Here is a 26,353-nt window from a genome sequence, read left to right as displayed (position 1 = left end):
ATACTCAAAATCAAAGTGGAAAATGAGAACATAGACTGATCCAACTTCTGTGGAAATTCTTCAAGACGATTCAAAATGAGGCTCAGTAGTGTGTGTGGCCTCCACGTGCCTGTATGCACTCCCTACAACGTCTGGGCATGCTCCTGATGAGACGACGGATGGTCTCCTGAGGGATCTCCTCCCAGACCTGGATCAGGGCATCGGTCAACTCCTGGACAGTCTGTGGTGCGACATCGCGTTGGCGGATGGTACGAGACATGATGTCCCAGAAGTGCTCGATTGGATTCAGGTCTGGGGAACGTGCAGGCCAGTCCATAGCATCAATGCCCTCGACATACAGGAACTGCTGACACACTCTGGCCACATGAGGACGAGCATTGTCATGCATGGGCAGGAACCCAGGGCCCACTGCACCAGCATATGGTCTGACAATGGGTCTGAGGATCTCATCCCGGTACCTAATGGCAGTCATGGTACCTCTGGCTAGCACGTAGAGGTCTGTGCGGCCCTCCAAGGATATGCCTCCCCAGACCATCACTGACCCACCGCCAAACCGGTCATGCTGGAGGATGTTGCAGGCAGCAGAATGTTCTCCACAGCGTCTCCAGACTCTCTCACGTCTGTCACATGTGTTCAGTGTGAACCTGCTCTCATCTGTGAAGAGCACAGGGCGCCAATGGCGAATCTGCCAACCAAGATGTTCTCTGGCAAAGGTCAATCGGGCTGCACGGTGTTGGGCTGTGAGCACAGGCCCCAATTGTGGACGTCGGGCCCTCATACCATCCTCATGCATTCTGTTTCTCACTGTTTGAGCAGAAACCTGCACATTAGTGGCCTGTTGAAGGTCGTTTTGTAGGGCTCCGGCAGTGCTCCTCCTGTTCCTCCTTGCACAAAGGACCAGATAGCGGTCCTGCTGCGGGGTTGTTGTCCTCCTGCGGCCCCCTCCACGTCTCCTGGTGTACTGGCCTGTCTCCTGGTACCTCCTCCATGCTCTGGACACTGTGCTGGGAGACACATCAAATCTTCTTGCCACAGCACGCATTGATGTGCCATCCTGGATGAGCTGCACTACCTGAGCAACTTCTGTAGGTTGCAGATACCGCCTCATGCCACCTCTAGTGGTGAGGGCACTAGCAAAATGAAAAACTAACCAAAGATCGGCCAGAAAAGATGAGGACAGGCAAATGGTCTGTGGCCACCACCTGCAAATCAATTCCTGTTATAGGGGGTGTCTTGCAAATTGTCTAATTTCCACCTGGTGGAAATTAGACAATTTACCAACAGGTGAAATTGATTCACAAATCAGTGTTGCTTCCTAAGTGGACAGGTTGATATCTCAAAAGTGTGATTGACTTGGAGCTACATTGCATTGCTTATGTGTTCCCTTTATTTTTTTGAGCAGTGTATATATATATATGTGTATATATCCAGCAGTCATTTGGCGGCAGGCGGGGAGAACCCCTGGACAGGCCGCCAGAGACATGACTGGGTTACAGGGTGGGTTAGTGTGGCAGTGCATACTGTGGCAGAGATCCTACATTCATCCTGCCTTGCTCTTTCTCCTCCATTTCAGTCTCCCCAATCAAGTGCCTCTTTCTTCAGTTCGCTTTTTTAAATTAATGTTCTTTTAATATCATCAGTGTATATTTTATGTTTAATATCAATATCCAAATATCACGTTCGAATAAAACACGATGTTACCAAACAGCTCCATATGCCCTTGAATGATACGAAGCAGACAGACGTGGTTATATATCCTTACAAGGCCACTGCAGCAGGTGCTTTTCGCACAATGCAAGCCGAGAGCTTAACCCTTCACTCAGCCTTCATTGTTTCCTTTTGAGGGGGGGGGGCATCGGCAAGGTTTAAACGTGGGGGTTTTTGCACATCTGCGATTATGCTCAGTAACATTCTTCGCTGTTACTCAGATAAGAGCGAATGACGAAACACGTTTCAAAACACGACGGGGACACGTAGGCACGCACGGAAGTGACGAAGCCGGCATGTGACCGAGGATGACGTCAAAAGCCGGTGCCTCTATAGTGAAGTGACCTTCTCTGCGCCCGCTAGAAACCCAAGGAAGGGAGGAGAGACTTACTCAAGGGAGGATTTTAACGTTTCTCGTTTAATCTACGAGGTAATATTGTGTGTCCTACATTATATGTGTAGCTATCAAGTTAATGTTGCATTCGAAACCGACGCACTTCCAGCTTTATTAATCAAGTGTCGGTTTGAAAAAAGCGAGAGGAGGGAGATGCTTGCTGAGATATCTGACCGCTCTGAAATTGTGGTGGAGAATTAGCACATTGGCTCCAGCAGTGTAAACCAGAACAATGTAGGGGTAATTTTTGTTGTTGTTGTTTTAAGCAGGCTTTGTTTTAGGAGGAAGGCATAGTTATTGCAAGCGTTCGACTTCATAAAGCTGAGTGTACGCCGTTAGATATCCTTAACGGGACATCCTGGAAGCAAGGCCGGTGTTATAACAAAATCTGTGCCCCGTCAGATTATATGACCCTGCCTTAACGCGCATTCTTTCGGCCGCCCCGCAGATGCCAGTCCCAATTTTAACCACATCAAACCCACCTCTAATATCGGCTGTCTCCAACCCAAAACCTAAACTTAATCATCTTGAACTTAATGCCTAAATGTAACTTTATCTAAACTACCGTTTCCTGGCTGAAAGCTTTCGTGGAAAGGTCACATAATCTTGACTGATCACAGATTTTGGTTTAACACCGGGGAGGAGGAACTAGCCTTTCACTGTCTCGTCTTAGTCAATCTGTTTTGTAACCGCTGCGTGATACATACTTCTCAATCACTATTTGTGTCTGCTGCATGCTAGAAAGATTATATTAAGTATGCGCTTACCACCTGCCCTTGGTGAAGGATGAGGACGTCTCGCCGTGTCGACGCTGTTTCCGGGTTTGTTTTCACACTAACTTGTATTAAACTAACCCTGACTGCATGCCTTTTACTAACTCATCGCTATCGCGTGTAGCATTCTGCCAGGGAGAAGATAAGTGTAATTTAATATCGACGCTAATTAGATCAGTTAGCGATCTTAACTTCCCCTGGTGGCGCTGAAGCTTAAGTTGTCCCCCTGTTTGCGGGATGCTTGTTAAAGCTAACCGTATGTATAAAGAGGAGTCCGGCAGCTTTCCATCACTTGTAACCTAAACCGGGCGTTAGTTAACGTAAGCTAGGCTAACTTGTTGGATTGTTGCTCAGGGTGACTGATCCCCCCCCCCCCCTCCATTCAAAATACTGTATTTTCGTTTAGAGGCGGTGTTGTAGTTGGCGACCGGCGTTTCCAAATCCAACGTTACTATTTTACACCGAGAGGCTGAACCGGGCAGTTTGTGAGCGGACGGCTGTAACGTGACGTTGCCTTACGGAGACAGCCCAGCCCGCGACTTTATGCTCGTCAGAGAAGCCTCAGATGACCTTCGCAAGATGGCGCTCTCAAAACGATATTAAATTAACTTCTGATTTATGGATGACTTAAATACTTGAGGGTTATATTACTAACGTGTGTGTGTGTGTGTGTTACGCGCAATATTGTAATATGATAATATATAACACGTATGATAATATAAATATTGTATGCACATGTCTGCGAATGTTCTCATTCATCCAGGTCATGGTTATCCAAAGGAGTTGATTCAAGTGCAACTGGATATATTCACAGATATATACCAAGTCCAGTTGCACTTGATTCAACTCCTTTGGATTGTATGCACACTATTTGATGCATTTCAATAAACAACACTTTAAACACAGTAAACTAAATGTTATTTAGTGGAATAGCTTTCTGCTGCAATGATGAATATTTTAAGCTGCTGTCATATTTTTTAAGTACTGGCTGAGTGTTATTGTTCTGATTTTCATCTTTTTCTTTCCAGCGGAATATGGGAGACATTGCAAAGGGAAAGAAAGCTTTCGTCCAGAAGTGTGCCCAGTGCCACACAGTTGAAGATGGGGGCAAGCACAAGGTTGGGCCCAACCTCTGGGGCCTGTTTGGCCGCAAAACTGGGCAGGCCGCGGGCTATTCATACACGGATGCCAACAAGAGTAAAGGTCAGTTAAATGATAAAAAGGAATACGTTGAACAATGATCCTAAGTTTGGTGGGGGTTTTTTTGGGTTTTTTTTTAAGACTGCAAATGCCAAATACCACAGCACTCTTAATTTCTGTCATGAAGCCTAGGATATCACATAGTCACACTACTTCATCTTGGAAGCAATTGCTATGGTTTATTCATTTATCTGTATACAAATATTAACGTGATGATGTTAAATTTCAAAATAATATTAGGTGAAGGGGCTCAATAAAAATGGCACTTAGTAAAAATTAAATTCAAATCTAAAAGGCTCAACATGCAAAGCAAGAATTTGTGCATCATTCTAAAGTTTATGAAAAAAAGCATAGCAGAGATGTTCTTGAATTAAAAACAACTCTTTGCTTGCAGATGTTATTGAACATTTGGTTATAAAAGTTGTTTAATTGTGCATATTTCACTGCACATTTAACACCAACATGTTAAACTGGATTTTATCTCCCACTTTTCTCCCCAAGAATATATATCAATAAATATATTTACAAAAGGTAACCATTATAATCATCCACCCCTACCCTTATGCTTAATTGGGTGGAAAAACTTTTTCTCTTATTTGAATAAACATGTAATCATATCCACACACACTCCCTTCCCACAATTCCCAGGAATCGTGTGGAGTGAGGACACCCTTAACGTGTATCTGGAGAACCCCAAGAAGTACATTCCTGGAACCAAGATGATCTTCGCGGGCATCAAGAAGAAGGGTGAACGCCAGGATCTGATTGCATACCTGAAATCAGCAACATCATAAAATGAACAAGGAAAAGATTTTAAATATTTAAGTTCATCTACATTGTGTTTTTAGTCTTGCATTTGCTAATATATAGTTTTTGTTAAGTCATTTGTATGTTGGGTTACTTTTTTGCACTGAAAGGAAGTGGCGCATCCTTGTTTTTCTTTTACCTATGCTGTGTCCCAATTCAGGGGCCACATCCTTCGAACGACGCGTTCTACAAAGGCTTTTGCTTCGTAGACTGCGAAGGCCCAACCGAGGGTTGTTACATGAGACAGTCTGGTTTATGGAGGATTCCCTAGTTGCGTCATCAGTTGTTCCCGCCCTTACCCTTGCGTCACGAAGTGCCGCTCCTGGTGCTTAGTGGCCTTGACAGCTGCAGTTGACAAACTGCAAGCGAAATGGTGCCAGAAATTTGTATTTTTTTGTTTTACCATTTAACAACAAACATTTTACCAACGTTAGCATCACTTAAGTCTAGTAACATTGCCTATTATTTTTAAAGAAAATTTGAGGTTTTAAGGCCCCTTGGTTTTTTTTAACATTTTTATCGTTAGCTATTCGAGTGAGATGAAACCCAATACTTACATTTAAAAGTGTAATAGTCGGCTGCTGTTGGAGTTTAAGATACCATTTTCTTGTGGGGAAAAAATACAATCAAAACCAGTGCGCAATTAATCTTGGGATAGGTTGGGCTGTGAAGGATTCATCCGTTGTGTCCTTAAAATTCTGACAAATGAAGGCCTACATTTCTCGGCCACATTTGAAGGAACCTTTGGAATGGGACAGCCTTGGTGCACCCATGTGATGTAATGGGTCTTCAGATGAAGCCTTCGAAGGATGCGGCTGCTGAATTGGAACACAACCCTAGTTAAAGAGCTTAGAGAATGCATTTTCACTTCCTGTTTAAGGCCAATGAGTGACTTATTGTACAAGTGGCCAAACATAAACTACCCTGTTCTTTTTGTGAATTGGTACCTTGATAATCATTGCATTATTTGCTAGCATGATAGGTCACTTGACCTGTCATTCATTCTTGTTTCCATGACAACATGCTTCCTGTACTTTCTGCTAGCCAAACCATCCACCAACGACTTTGTTCCAAAACATAAATAGCTTACAAAGTCCTAATAATGAGTATAAACTCACCCATGTCAAAATGTAAAGGGTTGAACATCTTACATTTTCTAGTGGCAGACAGGTACTTTTAATCAGTTCACCATTACTCGGGGGGGGCATTCACGTCAGCTGAAGTTTTTGATGGAGGTGGCAGGGAGAAATTTGCACCTGGATTTTTATTTTAGAACCATTACCACGGCTTTTCCAGACCGGTCACTGAGGAAGTCCCTCTAAACTTCTACTTTACGGCGGTTGAACCTAACAGTCACTGATAAGCTTTGTCAGGTTGCACTGTGGATGTCAAAGTACTGGCCCTCTGTGATTAAAATATGTACCAATGCCTTCAGTAATATTGCCATGGGACCAGACACGTCAAACATTGTGAAAGATGAGCTGGTATAATAAAGCCATTTAGCAGTGGCGTGGCGCTAACATTGCGACCCATGTACACCTCAAGAGCAAAACCGACTGTCAATGGTACAACACAGAGAAAGGAGGACTTGTTATTAACCTGGTTTCACAGGCCTGAATAGGACAGTTTTAACTTATTTTAATGTAAACTTGTTGACTGAAGCTGTAAAGTATTTGTGATGGGGCTGCTCGCTGACATTTGCATATATGCAGCAATGTGCACATAAAGTATGTTAAAACATGGTAGCTATGTTCTGTGAATATGGAGCGGTTGGATGAAGAATCAATTAAAAAGAACTGCAATACTGTAAACGTAAGGTTTCTCTTTTCTGTTCACAATCAGTGTTTCTGAAAGAAGTTTGATTTACGTTTGTCTTGGGAGTAGTGAGTCGTGAGTCACACTTGCTGAGGGCAAAGTCGGTGGCTCGCCTGGATAAAGTTTGCGTTTTAGCTCAACAATTAGACTCAACTCAAAACTATTGCAGACTCAGGGTCAATAACAAACAAAGACAAGGTTAAAAAAAACGTGAAGAAAGAATAAGAACCATAGGTAAAAGATAAACCCTAGACAATACATAAAATAAACGCAAAATAACATAAAAGGAACAAATCAGTGTCTTACAAGAAGGCAGCTATACCAATGGTCCCACTGCCGGGACTGGTAGTGTGTGGCACTGAATCTATATTAGTTACACCCTTGATTAAATTATCAGAGTCATTGAGCCAGCAAATAAATTTCTACATAAGATTTCTTGGAACAGCCTGAAAGGTGTTGACTCCTACAGCCACAAACATTTTACTTGCACTACACCATCTAGGTCTTTTTTTAAAAGTATTCTCATAGCATCATTATAAGCTACTCGGAGTCTCTGCTTTTTTGTAGTTTGACCGCAGGTGTGCAGTATAAAGAGCTGTACAATATGCTCTGAACAGACATCTTCACACTAACCGAACACATACCAAACTTGCGTGAGTGTTTGCTTGTGCATACATCATGCGGCATTGCCTATAAATATCGTCTGTCCTTCGTTCAGTAATATAATGTCCAAGATATTTCACCTTATTACATACCCCAAGATTATTCACACAATTTAAATTCAGGAAACTAGATAATTGACCTCTTTGGTTCTGCAGATCATCACTCTTACTAGCATTGTATTTGATCTCATGCTCCAGAACATATATTAAGGAGCTGATGGAGACCAGCACTACAGGGACTAAGGATGATGAGGTCATCTGCATACATAATATGGTTCACCAAGGTATTATCACTCATGCACCCAGTGTTACAGGCTTTCAACTGCTTGGACAAATCAATATATAGATTGTTGAGAACTGGAGACAGACCCCCTTGTCTGACACCATTGCTAACCCCAAATGTGGCTGAAACGCTATCACCCCATTTCACTTGCATAGTCTGGTGGGCATACCAATAAACCAGAATTCTCACAATGTATTTAGGCACCCCTCTTTGACTCCATTTAACAAACAACGTTCTATGATTAACACGATCAAAAGCTTTGGAAGCATCAATAAAACACACACACAAAAAGAGGTTTAGGATAGATCGGCTGCCCAATGGCAAACTGAGTCTTAATGACCAATTTAAAAAAGCACCTGTATGAAGAAACTGGGTCACAGCCAATGGAGATATGTGTGAGAATCTAAAATGCATATACCGTTCATTTATTATGGCACTTTCTGCCATTACTCTTGAAATCTAGTTGTTTGGCTAAAAGTTCAAGGTGACTATGAACTCTAAGAAACAGGATACTGCCTATTACCTCATTAACAATGAATTCAACCGTTGTCTGATGTTATATTAGGACCATTTAACTTCAAAGAAAAAAGGCCCAATGTTGTTTTATCTGACATGATCTGAAATCTGCCTCTAAATCACATCTGATTAACCCACTCTACACAGACTGCAAATTCTCTATCCACTGTCAAATAGTAAGTTAACAGATAAGGGCCAAAACTTTTTTCATGTCCCCGTGTGAACACAGCCCAGAGCCTGCTGAGGTCAATGTCATTGTGTCAAGCTGAGGAGGACTCTGCCCTTCACACATGCTCTGTATTGTGTAATGGTTAAAGGTGCGGGCGGCTGAGGTTTTTCCAGGAACTGATAGCAGCCGGTGTTGTGTCGATATGTGCTACCTATCGGGATGTGCTACTTAGCGGTTCTGCGCATGGGTAGAAGAGGCTTAGCCTCACAAGTCAGTCTCTAAACGCTTCGCTCAAGGAGACTGGTAGGCGGAGAGCTCCGATTGTCTGGTATCGCGAGACTAGAAGAGGCTAAGGGTACGCTGCAGCATTTTTTTGACAAGGCATCATAAATCGTCGTAACGCCGCCTCACGGTGGCTCGTTATCTCGTGTCGTGACTCTCCCTCAGCCTGGTCAAAGATCATTTGAAGAGCTGCCTTTGGGAACATTTCTATTTCCTTTCCTTTCCTTACATACCTACTGACATCCAGTGTTTGGAATTGTGTGGAAGTATAGCAGATATGTCTCAAAGGCAAAAAAAAAAGCATCTCGATATTTGCATATAATCATGTCAATTATCAATTAGGACGCCTTGCAATGAGGTCATATTTTATATTTTATTTATAGAAGCATTGCCCGTTGAAGTTAATTACCTTTTCATTTTCATTGTACCATTATTCTTTCATTGTCTATTTTAATTAATCTTTGTCTTAGAAAAAAAATTTAAATAATTAAAATAGAAAAAAGGCTTAGACATGAGGTCGAGGAAAGATTGTTCTAGAAAAAGTATGAACTTCAAGAACAGACCAGCGACATCTGGTGGACGAACAAAGTCTCACTTGCATTTTAAATCAAAACCCTCTTGGTATATAATCAGTCATTGAATAATCATCGTAGGAAAATCTTCTATACACTTGACTACCTCCATTAAGGTTGGCGTGAACAGTCAGCCCGGCAGAAGAGCCACGGACCGCTCAGGGATTAATGTTAATTGGAATGTTTTCCCATTAATGTTTAGTTTTTTCAATGTTTAAACCCTTGCATGTACAGTGTTGCATTATGCCAATAAAGCCATTTGAATTTGATTAAAGTGTCTCAGTGTTCAAGACTCTTATGGTGATAGAAACTGTATTGTATAGCTGGTGGACAGTATCTCTAAGTATCTCTAACCATCTGGCCACATTATCTTCTCCCATACATATTGGTGCTAGGTCTGATCTTTTAAGACATGCATGTGTGAACTGGAAAACAGCAATCTGTCAACACAAAGTCAGCAGTGTAGACAGCGGGACCATGTGCTAAATGTGATAAATACATGTGATAGCAGAACCACTTTTACAATAACAGCCAACGGTCAGAACCGCAAGATATAAAGGAACTTGTTTTTCACATTTCCAATGGATCAGTGTTTTATCTCTTTGCTGATCTGATCTTCCCATGGCTGTCTGTAACTAAGAAAATAAATGATCGATGGATGGATCGATAGATCGATAGATCGATAGATCGATAGATCGATAGATAGATAGATATTCTGTTACTATCCATCCATCCATCCATTATCCAAGCCGCTTATCCGAATTCAGGTTGCGGGATGCTGGAGCCTATCCCAGAAGTCATTGGGCGGCAGGTGGGGAGACACCCTGGACAGGCCGCCAGGTCATCACAGGGCTCACACACACACACACACACACACACACACACACACACACACACACACACACACACACACACACACACACACACACACACACACACACACACCTAGGGACTATTTAGTATGGCCAATTCACCTGACCTACATGTCTTTGCACTGTGGGAGGAAACCGGAGCACCCGGAGGAAACCCACACAAACTCCACATAGAGGATGACCTGGGATGACCCCCAAGTTTGGACAAACCCAAGTTTCAAACCCAGGACCCTCCTGCTGTGAGGCGACCGCGCTAACCATTGCACCACTATGCCACCCTCTCTCACTATCACTACCTATTAATAGTAAATATATATTTTATTAATCCCTATGGAGAAATTGGTTGCCTCTCATCCAGAGGGGCCAAATAGCAATGTGAGCCATAGAGGTCCCCTCCCTGCAGCTGGCTGGGCTTCAGGATCGTGCTTAAGGGCATTTTAGTAACACAGATTTTCAGGGTCATCCATTTAAAGGATAGTTAACCACAGTACTACCTGCTCTGCTAAAATGTAAAATAGAGTGATCTAGATGTTACTTTTAAGGGTGATTAATGTGTTTTTCCTCTCATAAAGGGACTTGTGTAGAAGGTAAAACATACAGAGACAAATCCACCCGTGAATGAGGTTCTCTCTGCACAGATATTATTAGAGTTGACATATGATCCATACATTAGATAATTAATGACCAGCAGGTGTGTATGTTAGAGTAGAGAGGGAAGGATTGAGACTTTGAGAGTTGAGAGAGAGAAAACAGAGTAAGACAGAATGACAGATGGACTGAAGTGGCAGGTCAATACCAGGATAACTATCATACCATGCACCAGTACATATGGCCCAGGTACACAACTGAGGTCACAGTTTAATTATCAACCAAATATGTTGTTGAGCTGTTAACGTTAGACAGGACAATGCATAGTCAGCAAAAACATATACATAACTTGAAAAAAAAAAGATGGTGTGGTTGGATTCAGACGGGAAAATGTGCAGGCACATGTTAAAAATGAAATAAGGGCTGTGGCTTTGCCAAACAGGGCAAGACAGACATAGAAGAACATAGCAAACATAGTACAAGATACATACAGATGAAGACTAAAAGCTAAAGATAAGTAAAAAAAAAAAAGCACAAGTATAAACATTTACAGACAATCAGTGGGTGGCCAGGTTCAGGTGGGCAACAGCTTGGGGAAAGAAGTTGTTTTTGAGCCTGGTAGTGCAGGCTCTGAGGCTCCTGTAGCGCCTCCCAGAGCGCAGGTGGGAGAACAGTCCATGGTTGGGGTGGGTGGGATCTCTGCTGATGCTGAGACCCCTTCAAAGGCAGCGTTTGTGATAAATGTCTTTTATGGCTTGGAGTTGGGTACCGGTGATATGCTGGGCCGCCTTGACGACCCGCTGCAGAGCTTTCTGGTCTACTGAGGTGCAGTTGCCGTACCACACTGAGATGCAGCTGGTCAGGATGCTCTCTATGGTGCAGTGGTAGAAGTTGGTGAGAATTTTGGGGGGTAGACGGGCGCTCCTCAGCCTCCTCAGGAAATGCAGGCGTTGTTGGGCCTTTTTCACAAGGGCTTGGGTGTTTGATGACCAGGAAAGTTCCTCGCTGATGTGGACTCCAAGGAATTTAAAGCTGGAGACACGCTCCACTTCCACCCCATTGATGCATATGGGGGAGTGGTTGCAGCTTCTAGACCAGTGTTTCTCAACCGGGGGTCCGCGGACACCTAGTGGTCCGTGGTGTAATTGCAAGGAGTCCGTGAAAATAACATATCTTTAAAAAAAAGATCCTATGACATTTATAGAAATAGGATTATTTTACTCAAATGTGACTGAGACCTTTATCTACCTAAACTATAAAGGGTAACAGGACTTTTTTCTGTAATTACATCTGTTTCACAAGTGTAATTTATTGTATTTTAATAAGAGATCTCACTCCCGTTTGCATTGTTAAAAGTTACTGCATAAAAATTCTGTTGTTACATATATCTGAAAGTTACTGCATAAGAATTCTGTTGTTACATATATCTGAAAGTTACTGCATAAAAATTCTGTTGTTACATGTATCTGAAAGTTACTGAATACATATTCTGTTTTGTTAACTAGATCTAAGTTACAACTGAAAGCTCTTATTTTTGCCCCAAAGAGTGAATAAATGCTATAATGCAATTTAAAATGCAGTTTCTACTGTTTCTATCAAATTGCAACCCCCTCCCCCAAGATCAGGTGGAGGGGTCCTCAGGATAGATCAAAAATACGCAGGGGGTCCAGGACCCCAAAAAGGAGAACCACTGATCTAGACCTCCTGAAGTCTACAGTCAGCTCCTTTGTCTTCTGCACATTGAGGACAAGATTGTTGGTGGTGCACCATGATGTGAGGTCTTGAATCTCATCTCTGTAGGCCGTCTCGTCATTGTTGGTGATACGGCCTATGACTGTGGTGTCAGTTGTCATGATTATCAAAATAGCATCTCGACTGTCAAGATGGGTGGTGCAATGGCTTAGTTTAACACTGTCACCTCACAGCAAGAGGGTACTGGGTCTAAATCCAGCCCATTTGCATGGAGTTTGTATGTCCTCCTTGTGTTTGCGTGGGTTTCCCCCGGCTGCTCCGGTTTCCTCTCAAAAGTCCAAAGAAGTGCATGCTAAATGAATTGGAGTTTTCTAAACTGCCCATAGGTGTGATTGTGTGTGTGTCCTAAGATGGGCTAGTGGCCACTCTGGGGTGTCTGTCTACCTGCTTTCTGCCCAATGTCTGCTGGGATAGACTCCCACCTGCTGCAGTCCTGAATTGGTTTAACCAAGTGGGTGGATGGACTATTAATCTGGTCTCTATGCTAGAATGCGTACATGGATGACAATTTCTTAACCTGATTGCACATTTGCATGTGCTATAATTGTAGTCAAGGCAGCTCTTGGAAGGTGGCTACAGTATTTGAAGTTTATGTTTTACTTCAAATTAAGCCAGTTTGTCTTTGACAATTATTATCAATTAAGCAACAGCTGGTCCTCTGTACCTCAGTGATATCAAGCAAGCCACTACCTGCTTGTTCCTCAGCAAGTCAGTCTAAAAATAATATTTTAAATTGCAAAAAGAAAGAAAAAGAGAACAAATGGCACTCAATGACTGATTGCGCAACAATAGATCTTTCATCCAAGAGAGCATTTATTTCTGATAGCATGGTATGAAAAATGTTGATTGGAAACATGCTCACAGTCACGATCACAGAAGTACCCATAAAGACAGCTGCACCGTTGAGCTAGTTCGGGCAATTAGATCCACTTTTGATGCACCTTTGATCCATTTTCACCTGGATTTTTATGCAACTGAGCTCCGATCAGATAAAAATCTGAGAGACTGAGTTAATACTGATGCCAGGGGTAGACCCTGGTAGTGAGTAGACCCAGGAGTAGTGAGTCAATTAAAATCTAGGTAGTAATTAGTTAATAAATTAATAGCTTTGAGCTTTATGTATATATATATATATGAGTGCGCGACACATGAAAGAAGCTTGTACTGCTGTGTATTAAAGGTTTTTTTCCTATATCTATCTTTATGTATCATCTATCTTGATGTAATTATATATACTTTTTTCTGTGAAAATCCCCTCTCCAATTTATTTTCTCAACACTATCTGTGAATCTTTTCCCCCCTCGAGCTGCTGTCATGGCTGCCTCCTATGCTTTGAGTCAAGACCTAAATATTAGCTGTTAGAGCATGTTCTACCACTGCGTGAGTACACTGTTATAAAGGGTAAACTGCCTTGTTTATGAGACTAATCTAGAGAATAGGATCGAAAGAGAGGGACAGAGAGAGACTCATCCCCCCCTGTCTGCCACGGAAAACCTGGTCTCTAACTCAGTAAGATAACCACCATCATCCCTAATAGGAGGACAAGCAGCATAATTAATTAACCAATGCTGCACAGGGAGACATACACTTGTCACCGACACACCAGAACTGAAAGGACACAGAGGCCAAACATGGTTCACACAGACCGGAGCGAATATGTCAGTAACATACAGAAACCATTTGTAGATGTATGTCCAAAAGGACAGAATGGGTCGGATGATGTATAATGTATTATTTTATTGCTAAGTGGCTGAGCAATGTCGTCCATGATTGTACATACAGTGAGACATGAAACTTGTTATGCAGTTCTTTCTCTTCATCATTAAACACACTCAATTTAAAAGGCCCCTGGTTTTTGGACGATCTGTCCGAGCCTTGTCCCTTTCTGAGTAACTGAATCCAGTTACTGAGACCCTCATGGATGATGTGTTATGTGTTTCACCGCAAACACGAAAAGACCTGGTTTGTATTTTGACATAGATGTAATGGACTAGTTCTGATACTTTTGTGTTTTTGACATTGATTTTATACCTGTAGCCTTACTGAGAACAACATTGTCACGAGGATGTCCGAACACCACTGCGGGTGTAAGCCGGTCTGTGTAACACGAGTTGATATGATCCAGCAAGGTGAGAGGTGATAGGCTTATTTGGGATTTAGGTGAAAGGTTATTCTTTTGGCACCTCCTACATGCTCACCTCTAACTGACCTCTCTAATACATGCTAACAGCTTTACACCCGGCCTGCTAATGTGGTTCAAGTCTATCTGACTAAAACCTGACAGCCAGAGGTGCAAAGTCAACGCCAGATGTGAAAGAGTGGACAGAGAGACGTCACATATATAATGTATGAATCCATGTGTACAAAGTCTATGTAGGTCTGCAGTGTTGTTTTTTTTTTTGGGATGGTGTTGTCCTTTGTGTTAAGGCAGAGAGAGAGAGAGCACATGAACGTCACTGTATTCCAATACACATGACAAAGTTGAGGTTGAAGTTGAACGTAGGCATCAGGTGTCAGGTTTTTCCTCTGTTGGCTACTACGGGTCCTCAGGACACTTTCATTCTAGCAGTTTCCCCACTTAGTCTGTTTCCCCTGCGCCCCGTTAGTTTCTGTGTATGTACGTTATGGCCTTTGTTTGGTTCCCAGCTCAGTCTTTGGGTCGTCCTATGTTATTGGTGTTTTGGGCCTTGTCATTTGAAGAGTGCGCTACCATTTTTTTTTTTGAAGGATTGTGATTTTTGGCTGCTAAGTTTGAGATTTCTATTCCCTTGTGACTTTTAACTCCTGGATTTTTTTTTGTCAATTTTTACCACTGCTGGGATAGAACTTTTGATGGATTTAGGCTTTTTTTTTTAAATATATATTTAGACTGTTTCCTTGGATTATCAGTAAAGACTTGATTACACCTGCCTCCTCTGTTATGTATGCTTTAGGGTGTATTTTTTCCCATGCCCGCCTGTGGTTTACTGGAACAGGTCTGGACTCCTACATCAGAGGTCTGGGTTCAATTCCAGTATCTGACACTGGATTTATTTCTCACAAAAAAACCCCCCAAAAAAACTTACTCCTTGGGAAATCTATACTCCATCCAATTTCTCTTCTCACTTTCCCTCTGCGTATTGCTTTTCTCACATGGCCACTACAACTGCATTTCATGTCCTGAATCAAGAGTGTGTGAGCTGTACTTGTCAGTACTTTACAGCAGGATACGATACACACCATGTGCCAATGACGTCCTGAATCCCAATGCAGCACATGACCATTGGCAACCTCTCACTACCTACCGGTGTATTTTTAGTACCTCTGGTCTCCCTGTTCTCCGTCCCGGTTCTCTAAGGTCAGCTGAGAACTGACTGTGAATATGAGTGTGTACACAATAAACAACCACCGTTTGTGTGTGTATGTACATGTGTGTGTGTGTGTGTGTGTGTGTGTGTGTGTGTGTGTGTGTGTGTGTGTGTGTGTTTGCTCTCTTATGTGACCTTGTCAGAAAGTCATCATCCTCAAAATCTTAGAAAAATGAAAGCTCCCCCAATGGCGACATGACCTCTGTCAGTTCCTGACAGTTTCACAAGGGCCCATTTAAGGGTTATAGACTGGTGTGAGAATAAGACTTGCGTAAGGGTTAATTTAAAGTCACGCACTTGGATATAGTGAATGAATATGTGACACTGACATTTCCTTTCAGGTATAGTATTACAAACGTGGTGTGTGTGTTTGTGTAAGTCAGTTAGACAGATACAACCATAACTAATAATAACAATTCAGGAACAGAGGTCTACACACACACACACACACACACACACACACACACACACACACACACACACACACACACACACACACACACACCATGTCACCCTATGTGTGTGGGGGCCCCTCACTGACTACATTCATTTCCTAGCCCTTAACCTTAACCATCATAACTACATGCCTAACCTTAACCCTTACCCTAACCTTAACCTAATCCTAATTCTAACATTAACCCTAAACCCCAAGTCCTAACCCTAAAATAGACCCTCTTCCTCATGGAGCCCCATAAAATGTCCCCACAAGGTAGGTGGTTACAGGTTTTTCTATCCTAATGGGGATAGATAGAAAAACCTGGTACACACACACACACACACACACACACACACACACACACACACACACACACACACACACACACACACACACACACACGTGTCCAGAGACTTGACTTTACAGCACTGACCCCTTCTTGCAATGCTTCACAATGGAAGGGACACACTGTTGATTACATTTAAAACTGAGCACGTTTTTATGTTTACTGCTTCTTGACCCTTATTTCCCCTAACAATGGGCCCTTGGACAAATTAATCTGCTAGGCTAAAGTAAAACAAGCATTTTGTGGACCCAGGCGCCACACCAGCCTTACTACTCCCTCTACTGAATCATTTATATCCTGCATAAAAACACATTTAGTCTCTCTATAGCTTTTGATTATCCTTCACCTTTGTGTCTACCTTGCACTCGTTTTGAAAAAAAATTAAACCATTGTTGACTGATTCTGTTTTGTTTTTTGTCTGTTTTTTAATTCATCATTTCTAAAAGTGCAGTTATTCAAAAACTGTATTGGACTTTAGTCAACAGCTCTAACTTTTAAGGATTCTAAAAATGAATATGAAAAGAAAACCGTGTGAAAGAATTGCCTAGGCTGAATTTAAATAAGGGAAGTAAAGTGGTAAGGTGACAGTCTGACATCAAGTAAACCCCGACGTGAGAAAACAGGTCGTTTGAAATCTCACAAAGGCCCTTTTACAGGAGCCAGAGCTTGGTCAGTATAGAAAATACAACACTGCCACCCAATGGTAGCAAATGTGACATTACATACACACAGCGTTTATCTGTGGTTTATACTGTTTGAGGGGAGGTCACCAAAAAGTGAAAAAAAAATCATTGCATGATATTTCTCGTTTATGTGACATTCTTGATTTATGCTCCCAAATGTCTAGACTTGGGATTTGGTCAGAATTGTTTTGCTGGTATGTGAACTCTGTGCAGGCCATTAGACTGCTGTCATCTATAGCGTCGATTCTTAATTTATTTTTTTCTCCCTCCCTATCTGTGCCAAAAACACGCTCACTCTCTTCAAGGTCGAGTTGACACAATTGCAGATATAAAAAGGTTGATTTCTCAATGACGACAGTATCTTTGAGTTTCACATGACATGATGATATTGACTGTTGAAGTTATTACCGAATCAAACATTTGCACATGAAGGAAAACTATTAATAGAAACGAAATTTATAATCCTCAATTAGTCAAACTATACATTTAGCATAGTTGGCATATAAACATGTGTTGTGTTGCTAAGGGACCACTCGAAGACACACGTCTGTCAGCATATGCTTCTTTACTTCAACAACCCACGTCACCCTCCTTCTCCCCTCTTACAGTCACTTACATCCTATCTTGTGCTCTAGCTCCCCCTACTGTCCTCCAACTGCATCAATTCAAGACGTCGCAACATGCAATATGATAGATTTTACATCGAAACAGACAAAAGTACACTACCGTTCAAAAGTTTGGGATCACCCAAACAATTTCGTGTTTTCCATGAAAAGTCACACTTATTCACCACCATATGTTGTGAAATGAATAGAAAATAGAGTCAAGACATTGACAAGGTTAGAAATAATGATTTGTATTTGAAATAAGATTTTTTTTACATCAAACTTTGCTTTCGTCAAAGAATCCTCCATTTGCAGCAATTACAGCATTGCAGACCTTTGGCATTCTAGCTGTTAATTTGTTGAGGTAATCTGGAGAAATTGCACCCCACGCTTCCAGAAGCAGCTGCCACAAGTTGGATTGGTTGGATGGGCACTTCTTTGAGCAGATTGAGTTTCTGGAGCATCACATTTGTGGGGTCAATTAAACGCTCAAAATGGCCAGAAAAAGAGAACTTTCATCTGAAACTCGACAGTCTATTCTTGTTCTTAGAAATGAAGGCTATTCCATGCGAGAAATTGCTAAGAAATTGAAGATTTCCTACACCGGTGTGTACTACTCCCTTCAGAGGACAGCACAAACAGGCTCTAACAGGTACTATTTAATGAAGATGCCAGTTGGGGACCTGTGAGGCGTCTGTTTCTCAAACTAGAGACTCTAATGTACTTATCTTCTTGCTCAGTTGTGCAACGCGGCCTCCCACTTCTTTTTCTACTCTGGTTAGAGCCTGTTTGTGCTGTCCTCTGAAGGGAGTAGTACACACCGGTGTAGGAAATCTTCAATTTCTTAGCAATTTCTCGCATGGAATAGCCTTCATTTCTAAGAACAAGAATAGACTGTCGAGTTTCAGATGAAAGTTCTCTTTTTCTGGCCATTTTGAGCGTTTAATTGACCCCACAAATGTGATGCTCCAGAAACTCAATCTGCTCAAAGAAGTGCCCATCCAACCAATCCAACTTGTGGCAGCTGCTTCTGGAAGCGTGGGGTGCAATTTCTCCAGATTACCTCAACAAATTAACAGCCAGAATGCCAAAGGTCTGCAATGCTGTAATTGCTGCAAATGGAGGATTCTTTGACGAAAGCAAAGTTTGATGTAAAAAAAATCTTATTTCAAATACAAATCATTATTTCTAACCTTGTCAATGTCTTGACTCTATTTTCTATTCATTTCACAACATATGGTGGTGAATAAGTGTGACTTTTCATGGAAAACACAAAATTGTTTGGGTGATCCCAAACTTTTGAACGGTAGTGTACATGAATCAGAATAGGGAAGATCCATATACAACCCAATCTTATCTGTTGTATGCATGAACTGGATGTCCTTTCCAGAACATCAAGTTCACTAGGGAGGATGGGGAAAATGACACGTTAGCCTTCTTAGACTGTGAAATTGCAGTTGGTGATGGGAGTCATTTGATTGCTGATGTTAACCGTAAACCAACATATACTGATCAGTACTCAAGGTTTGACTCTCATCCACTGGAGCACAAACTAGGAGTCGTCAGGACGCTGTACCACCGAGCTGACAACGTCCCCACCGACACAGCGGCTGGGGACGGGGAGAAATCCCACATTAAACAGGCCCTGGTTAAGTGTGGTTATACTAACTGGGGGTTTGTCAAAGCCAGGAAGACGCCCCAACAGTGCACCGGTCGATCGAAGAGAGGAGCAGGACAACCGCTGTCTTAACGTAAACCAGTTGTGATTCCGTAGGTGGCGGAAGTGTCGGAACAGCAGAGACGCGCCGTGATTTGTAGATTGGGGAAACCAAACAGACGCTGGCCAAGAGGATGGCACAACACAGAAGAGCTAACGCGTCGGGCCTGTGTTGCCACCCACTCTGACTTGGGTGTCAGAGAGGGTGAACATTAAAAGAATAAATCCTGTAAACAGAAAAGAAGAGGCACACAACATAGACTGGTGTTCAGTTTGACCGCGGGACGTCCAACGATCCTCCCACGCGGTGTGCGCCCTCTGCTGGCCTGGTTGAATAGTGAACTGGAGCGGTAACAAGTAAGGCTACTTGTTAACCACCGCCCGCCCCACAGAACAATGAAATTGTATTAATTTTGTATATAAAATAAAATAGGAGGAGGGGGCGGTTTTATTCTACATATTTATCTGAGCCATACTGTTTTTATCTATTTATATGAACTAGGTTGTATTAGATTTTTAACCTGGCGGCCTGTCCAGGGTGTCTCCCCGCCTGCTCCCCAGTGACTGCTGGGATAGGCTCCAGCATCCCCGCGACCCCGAGAGCAGGATAAGTGGTTTGGATAATGGATGGTTGGTTGGATGGATGGATGGATGGATGGACATCAGGACTCCGCAGTCTACGCCCATCCACAGGCCAGTGGCCACTCTTTCAAGGATGAGGGTGTACACATCCTTAAAAGGGAGGAACGCTGGTTTGAACGGGGATTCAAACAGGCCATCTATGTGAAGAGGAAACGAGCATCCCTGAACCGGGGGGGGGGGGCGTAACAGTATATCTGTCGCCATTTTACAATGCCGTGATTGCAGACATTCCCCAATCCTCTGTGAATAGTACACATGGCCATTGAAACTGTAGTTAATGGTCATGCCTATTTGCATATGAAACGGATCGTTGGGTTCGGTCGTTATGCCACTGTATTGTTTATAAGGGTGGGGACACCTGCAGTCAGTTGAGACTGAAGAGGTCACTGAGATGAATGATGAAACGTTTCTCTCAATAAAAGTTGTGTCCAGATGAACTGATTCGATTTCCTGGGATTTCCTTACCTAGATTATTGAGCATGCATGAAGACATTTACTTGGTTATATAAAGGGAAAAAAAAGAAAAAGAAAAAAAATCACATTAACGGTTTTGATCTTTTTCAGTATAATTTCTCTTTTAGATTTTTCTGAGAAAAACATATGACACCATACGTTTCTTGAGTGACTTGAATAAAGTTTCCAGCTTAAAGTTGTTTTGTTATTATCTCAAACCACTGTGTTCTCATGACATAGGCCGAAGTCATTCAGATGTCAGTTGTTTTTTATTTTCTAGTTGAATTTGCGTGAGTGACGCCTGTCTCTGTGTGCTCCTGTTCGGTTCTCCTGTCCCCTGCAGGAGTCTGCTGGACACAACAGTGTCGTCTGATGGCACCTGGGAGACAGCACTGCATTTATGACACTTGACGCTGGTTCTTTGGCATCACGTCTGACACTTCATTCAAAATGTCTCCCTGAGATGCTTTTGTTGTCTTTGCACCAAGCACACCTCCACGGCCGCCCTTAAACAGTACACCACTGACACAGACGTTGTTGAACAAAAACTGCCATCGAAACTGATTTTAAGATCTTACTGTTTACATTTACTACTTGGATTTATCTCTCCTCCTCATTTCTGGACTCCTGATCCCTACCTCTGTAAATATGTTCACTCTGCATCTTTATTCTTTTTTATTCTTCAACAAAAAATGTACGTGTAAAGACCTAATGTGGCAATTCCTTTTTATCAAGTTCAGGACTGCTCATCTTTATACTTTTGTTGCATTACCAAATATTTCCACAGAAACACCGAAATGCTCTCTGATCTGATCTGATCTGATCCCTAAACTCTTAAATTTAGGCTCAAGATTTCCCGGATTGCCTTGCCTACGGAGGTTATGCTGGCAAAATCACTATCATGTTATAAATCCCTTTGTAAAGCTGGTTTAGATTAACTTTTATTGGTTTATGGGCATTTTTAGATGCAAAGGACTCCGTGGCTACAACATCACATGCGATAACTTTTTTACTTCACACAAGCTGGGAAAGGAGCTGCAGTGACAGGCATGGGTGCAAGTCCATTAATACTGGGATATGGCATCCGGCGCTTTACCTGTGCCCCTGTCCATAGGGTTAGTGGTTGTGTCAAGAAGGGCATCCGACATAAAATTTTGCCAAATCATTATGCAGATTGATAAGATCATACCAGATCGGTCGAGGCCCAGGCTAACATGAAGAACAGGGAACAAGCTGAAAGAAGAAGCTGGGGCAGGAGCTTCTCAACAGGATGCTGACAATAGTAGGAACACAACAATAAAACAAAAAAACAGAGTTCCCACCTCACAGCTGTTGACTACTCAGAACAAGCCCATCAATTCATCTAAGTTTGTGTTCACGGCCGACATGTCCCTGTTGTCCTATATTCCAAAGAGAGGCAAAAAATGTGGTACTCACGCATACTGATGTATAGGGATGGGAGAATCTGTGACCAGGGACATAAAAAAATCAGAAGTGATAATGGAATACAATGCCACAAAAAGAGGGGTGGACAATTTAGACAAGCTGGTGACTGGCTACAGCTGCAGAAGTAGAAGAAGCCTATGCTGGCCACTTGTGATATTCTTCAACATCTCAGACATCTTGGTGTACAATGATTTTGTCCTCTGGATGGCGCTGAACCCAGATTTGAAGAGAGGGGAGCTCTAGAGGAGATGACTCTTTCTCAAGGAGCTGGGTAAATCATTGGTAAGACATCAGATCCAGAGGGCACAACGTATCCCATGGACCCCAGTTTCTACAGCTATCATGACAAGGATTAAGGAGGATGCTGATATCCCATCCACCCAACCAACAGAACCACCAACTCCAGTATCTGAAGTAAGTGTAAGTTATGTTGCTGAATGTGTGTGTGTGTGTACATGTTTAACTATCCTAATGTGGACCAAATGTCGTCATTAGGATAGAAAAATCAGAAACCACCTACCTTGTGTGGACATTTTAGAGGTCCTCACAAGTAAAAGGGTCTATTTTAGGGTTAGGACTTGGTTTAAGGGTTAAGGTTAGAATTAGGGTTAGGTTAAAGTTAGGGTAAGGGTTAGGGTTAGGCATGTAGTTTGCGTGGTTAAGGTTCGGGTTAAGGGCTAGGAAATGAATGTAGTCAATGAGGGGTCCTCATAAGGATAGTGAAACGAGTGTGTGTGTGTGTGTGTTAAGGCACGATAAGTACAATTAAGGAACAATCGAGTGTTCAATAATTCAACAATCAATAAGTTTGATGTGAATGTGAAGAAAGAATGTGATGTGTATGGTGTGGGAGTGGAAACATGTATGCACGAGTTTGTTGAATGTTGTGAGCTAGAGGGATACACGTTGAAAAGGAAGGAATTAATCAGTAGCGGCCCGTGGCCATAAATAGTAGTGGGGCGGACACTGGCTCCAGCTCTTGAATCGCTAGTCACGCCAACTTTTGATATCGTTATTTTAATAATTAAGTATATTAAATACGTATATTAATTAAGTATAATAATTACTATATTAGAGAATTGACAGTAGCCAGTTTGTTCATTCAAGGTAGAGTTTCACAGAAACACCATCAACAGAGATGCAAGTAAGATGCACACTGTCACCTTTTACATGCTCGAACAAATTTATTGTAGCCGGGTGGTAAATCTGTTAAATATGTTAAATGATTTTCCACTTAAATTTAGTATAGTTTAACTGTTAATATATGTAATTGTTACACTGTCAAGCCATGTAAAATGTCATTTGATGTATTTAAATTGTGAGGCAGATTGTGAGTGTATTTTTATAGTTTTGGTTGTCATTGCATGTTTTGACCAGTAAGTGGCAGTGGCGGACTTTTATTGTAACTCCGTGCAAGTTATCCAAGTGCATCTTGGGTATTCTTTCTTTTTTTCTTGTGTGGAGCGCCTGAAGATTGCGGTGTGACGAGGCTCTGACTCCGTAACGCTACTGGAGTTGATGTTCGGTGATTTTGGGCGCGAGCCGTCGACCGCTGTTCGCCATTGCAGGCATGACAAGGTAACTGACAGAGTGAGAAGTTGCGCGATCTTCAGGAAGTTCCACATGTCTTTGTTAAACCCTGTTTAACGTACATAGTCCACTGCCGTATTTTGCACCGTATTTTGTATTTATTATTTCCCTTTTTAAAATCTTTTCTGTTAAACTTGCCACATCTGTGAACATTTATGAGCTGTTTGCTCGAAAGACACAGGAATGTATGCACTCAGTAAAACGATCTGCATTCGAAGGTTCAAACAATAAAATTAAAGCTACAAGAACCCCGGAAGTAATTGTGTCCTGTGTGGTATCTAATTCCACGGGCTACATAATTTTGGTACCAGGAGTGGGGTGTAGCTAAAACATTTTTTTTAAAATTGGCAACAGAGTGGCTTATTTTTACTTAAAAAAAAAAAAAAATACGGCAGTGGTGAAGATTGCTGGTGACGTCCGTTGGTGTTGAGTCTGAAGCCATCCTGCTGTGGAGGTGGTGACCAGCGAGAGACGACGTGAGGGCATCTAAGAGGTTCTGGTGCTTCCTGTTTCACACGACTCAGCCGTACCAGCGCAGAGGACTCCAGCGCTAACTTCAGCTACAAAGACCAAGATCCAGCAAGGCTCCAAGTTAAAGACTGTCCTTGTAGTATCCTTGAACCAGGTTTTGAACTAAATATCCTCATTTATACTGGACTGAGTAAAGATTAATATATCATTATGTCTAGTGATTCTGGTGATGAAGGGAGTTCACGTAATGATAATGGCCACACCTCAGGTGGCATAATGGGTATAGGTGAAGGTGCTACAAAAGAAATGCAGACCACCATGCAAGAGCTTGCCAGACTGCGAGATGAGCTCACCAGGTTAAATGGTGAAGCAAGGGCTCAGAGAGCAAGTGATAACAGTGCACCCACACGTTCATACATCTACGTTCCAAGAGAACGCCAGATCCAAGCATTTAGTGGGGAGTGTGGTACAGACAGGAGATCTGTCGAAGAGTTTATTGAAGAGGTTGAAAGGGTTTTAAGATACAGAGAGCAAACAACAGAGGAACAATGTGACTATATACTATCTCTATTGCATGGCCCTGCATTGGAAGAGGTGCGACTATGCATGAGGGGTCAGTCAGTGGGGCCCAGTGATTTATACTCTTACCTGAGCAATGCATTTGGGGAAAAGCGCAGTTCCACACAGCTTTTGCAGACCTTTTACAACCGTAACCAAACTGATGGAGAAGACCTCCGTGACTACTCCCATGCACTATCCCAGATTTTGAGCTCTGTAGTGAAACAGTCCACAGATGTAATACCTAATGAGAAAACTGTGCTCAGAGACCGGTTTATTGAGGGTTTAAGAGAAGCAGCACTCAGGCGTGAACTCAGGAAAATGGTTAGGGACAAACCAGAGAGCAGTCTTCTAGATGTGAGGAACGAGGCCCTCCTGTGGGAGATGGAGGACAGCAGGTCTCATCGTCCCAGGGTCATAAAGAGCAACCAAGTTACATTAGAGGTTCCGGAAACCCAGTGCTCTATTATTAAAACAAACAATGACCAAGGTATTGCATTAAATGATGTTCGGAGAGCAGTAGCCCATCAAGAAAAACAGCTAGCAGAGTTAGGCAAAACACTCGCTGATCTAGCCTTTGCTGTAGGTGAACTGAGTAAGCGCAGCACTCAACAGACATTCCTAGAGCCCAAGCCACGACCTAGACCCCAGCCAAAGTTCACACCAGATGGTCAGCCTATCTGTTTCAAGTGTAGAGGCATAGGTCACATTGCAAGAAAATGCTCACAGGCCAGAGGGGGTCAAGGGGACGCAACACCTAGTTCTTATGTAGTGCAGGAAAACTCGCACCCTCAGTTGTCATGAGCCACACAACTCGAGGGGAGGAAGCTGGCTCACCAAAAGAGACTCCAGACAGAAGCAGGATCTTAGAGCGTGCAGTCGGAGAATGTAAAACTGTTGAGGTGAAACTACGAGGTGTTACAGTGTCCTGCTTACTTGACACTGGTAGCCAGGTCAGTACAATTTCTGAGAGTTTTTTCAGGGAACACCTGTCAGTGAAAGGTGAAGACATTCACCCGGCATTTGAGTGGTTAAAGATCACTGCAGCTAATGGATTAGACATACCCTATATGGGTTATGTGGAGCTTGATGTAGAAGCCATGGGTCTGACTATCCCAGAGCGAGGTTTTCTGATAGTTAAAGATTCTGAACACTCTTCCTCTGTTCCAGGTCTAATAGGGATGAACATTGTCAAAAAATGCAGAGAGCTAGTACACACTGAGTTTGACACCACACTGCAGGAGAGGTTTGACTCAAACTGGAGAGAGGCTTTTAATCATCTTCATGCAGTACATGCAACAGACAGACTCTCTTTCGCTAGGGTAGCTGGTAAGGATGTAGTCCATGTACCTGCTTCATCTGCTGCTACAGTTATGGCCAGGGGACTCAGGACCGTGAGTGAGGATGGTTCTTTTTTGTTGCTGGAGTCTGTGGGTGTCCCCGTTCCTGGAGGTTTGGTTGTTGTGCCTACTTTGGTTTCATCGGGCAATCACATTTTTCCAGTCCGAGTCATGAACATGTCTGATGAAGATATCTGGCTAGGGCCACGGACTAGGCTAGGGGTTTTGACTCAGGTAGACTGTGTGAAAAGTGATGAGCTTTGTGAGGTACAGTTCCAGAGAATCTCAGCGGACACTGAACAAGTGAGTATCAGTGAACACCCCGAA

At 42.6% G+C, this 26,353-nt stretch overlaps 1 protein-coding gene across 2 annotated transcripts; it reads left to right on the top strand.

The window, feature by feature from the left end:
• The first annotated feature begins 2,033 nt into the window (after positions 1–2,033).
• Positions 2,034–6,692, top strand: LOC130122605 (cytochrome c). 2 transcript variants are annotated; one of them, XM_056291541.1, is made up of 3 exons: positions 2,034–2,137; positions 3,903–4,077; positions 4,723–6,692. In XM_056291541.1, the coding sequence occupies exons 2-3, from the start codon at positions 3,909–3,911 to the stop codon at positions 4,866–4,868; spliced, it is 315 nt and encodes a 104-aa protein (XP_056147516.1). In that variant the 5' UTR covers positions 2,034–2,137; positions 3,903–3,908; the 3' UTR covers positions 4,869–6,692. The 2 variants fall into 2 exon arrangements, with proteins under 2 accessions (XP_056147516.1, XP_056147517.1); XM_056291542.1 differs by lacking the exon at positions 2,034–2,137 and adding an exon at positions 2,781–2,922.
• The last annotated feature ends 19,661 nt before the right edge of the window (positions 6,693–26,353 follow it).

This window comes from Lampris incognitus, chromosome 13, assembly GCF_029633865.1.
Source record: "Lampris incognitus isolate fLamInc1 chromosome 13, fLamInc1.hap2, whole genome shotgun sequence".
Classification (NCBI taxonomy): domain Eukaryota; kingdom Metazoa; phylum Chordata; class Actinopteri; order Lampriformes; family Lampridae; genus Lampris; species Lampris incognitus.
This window is presented reverse-complemented; position numbering and strand designations above follow the sequence as displayed.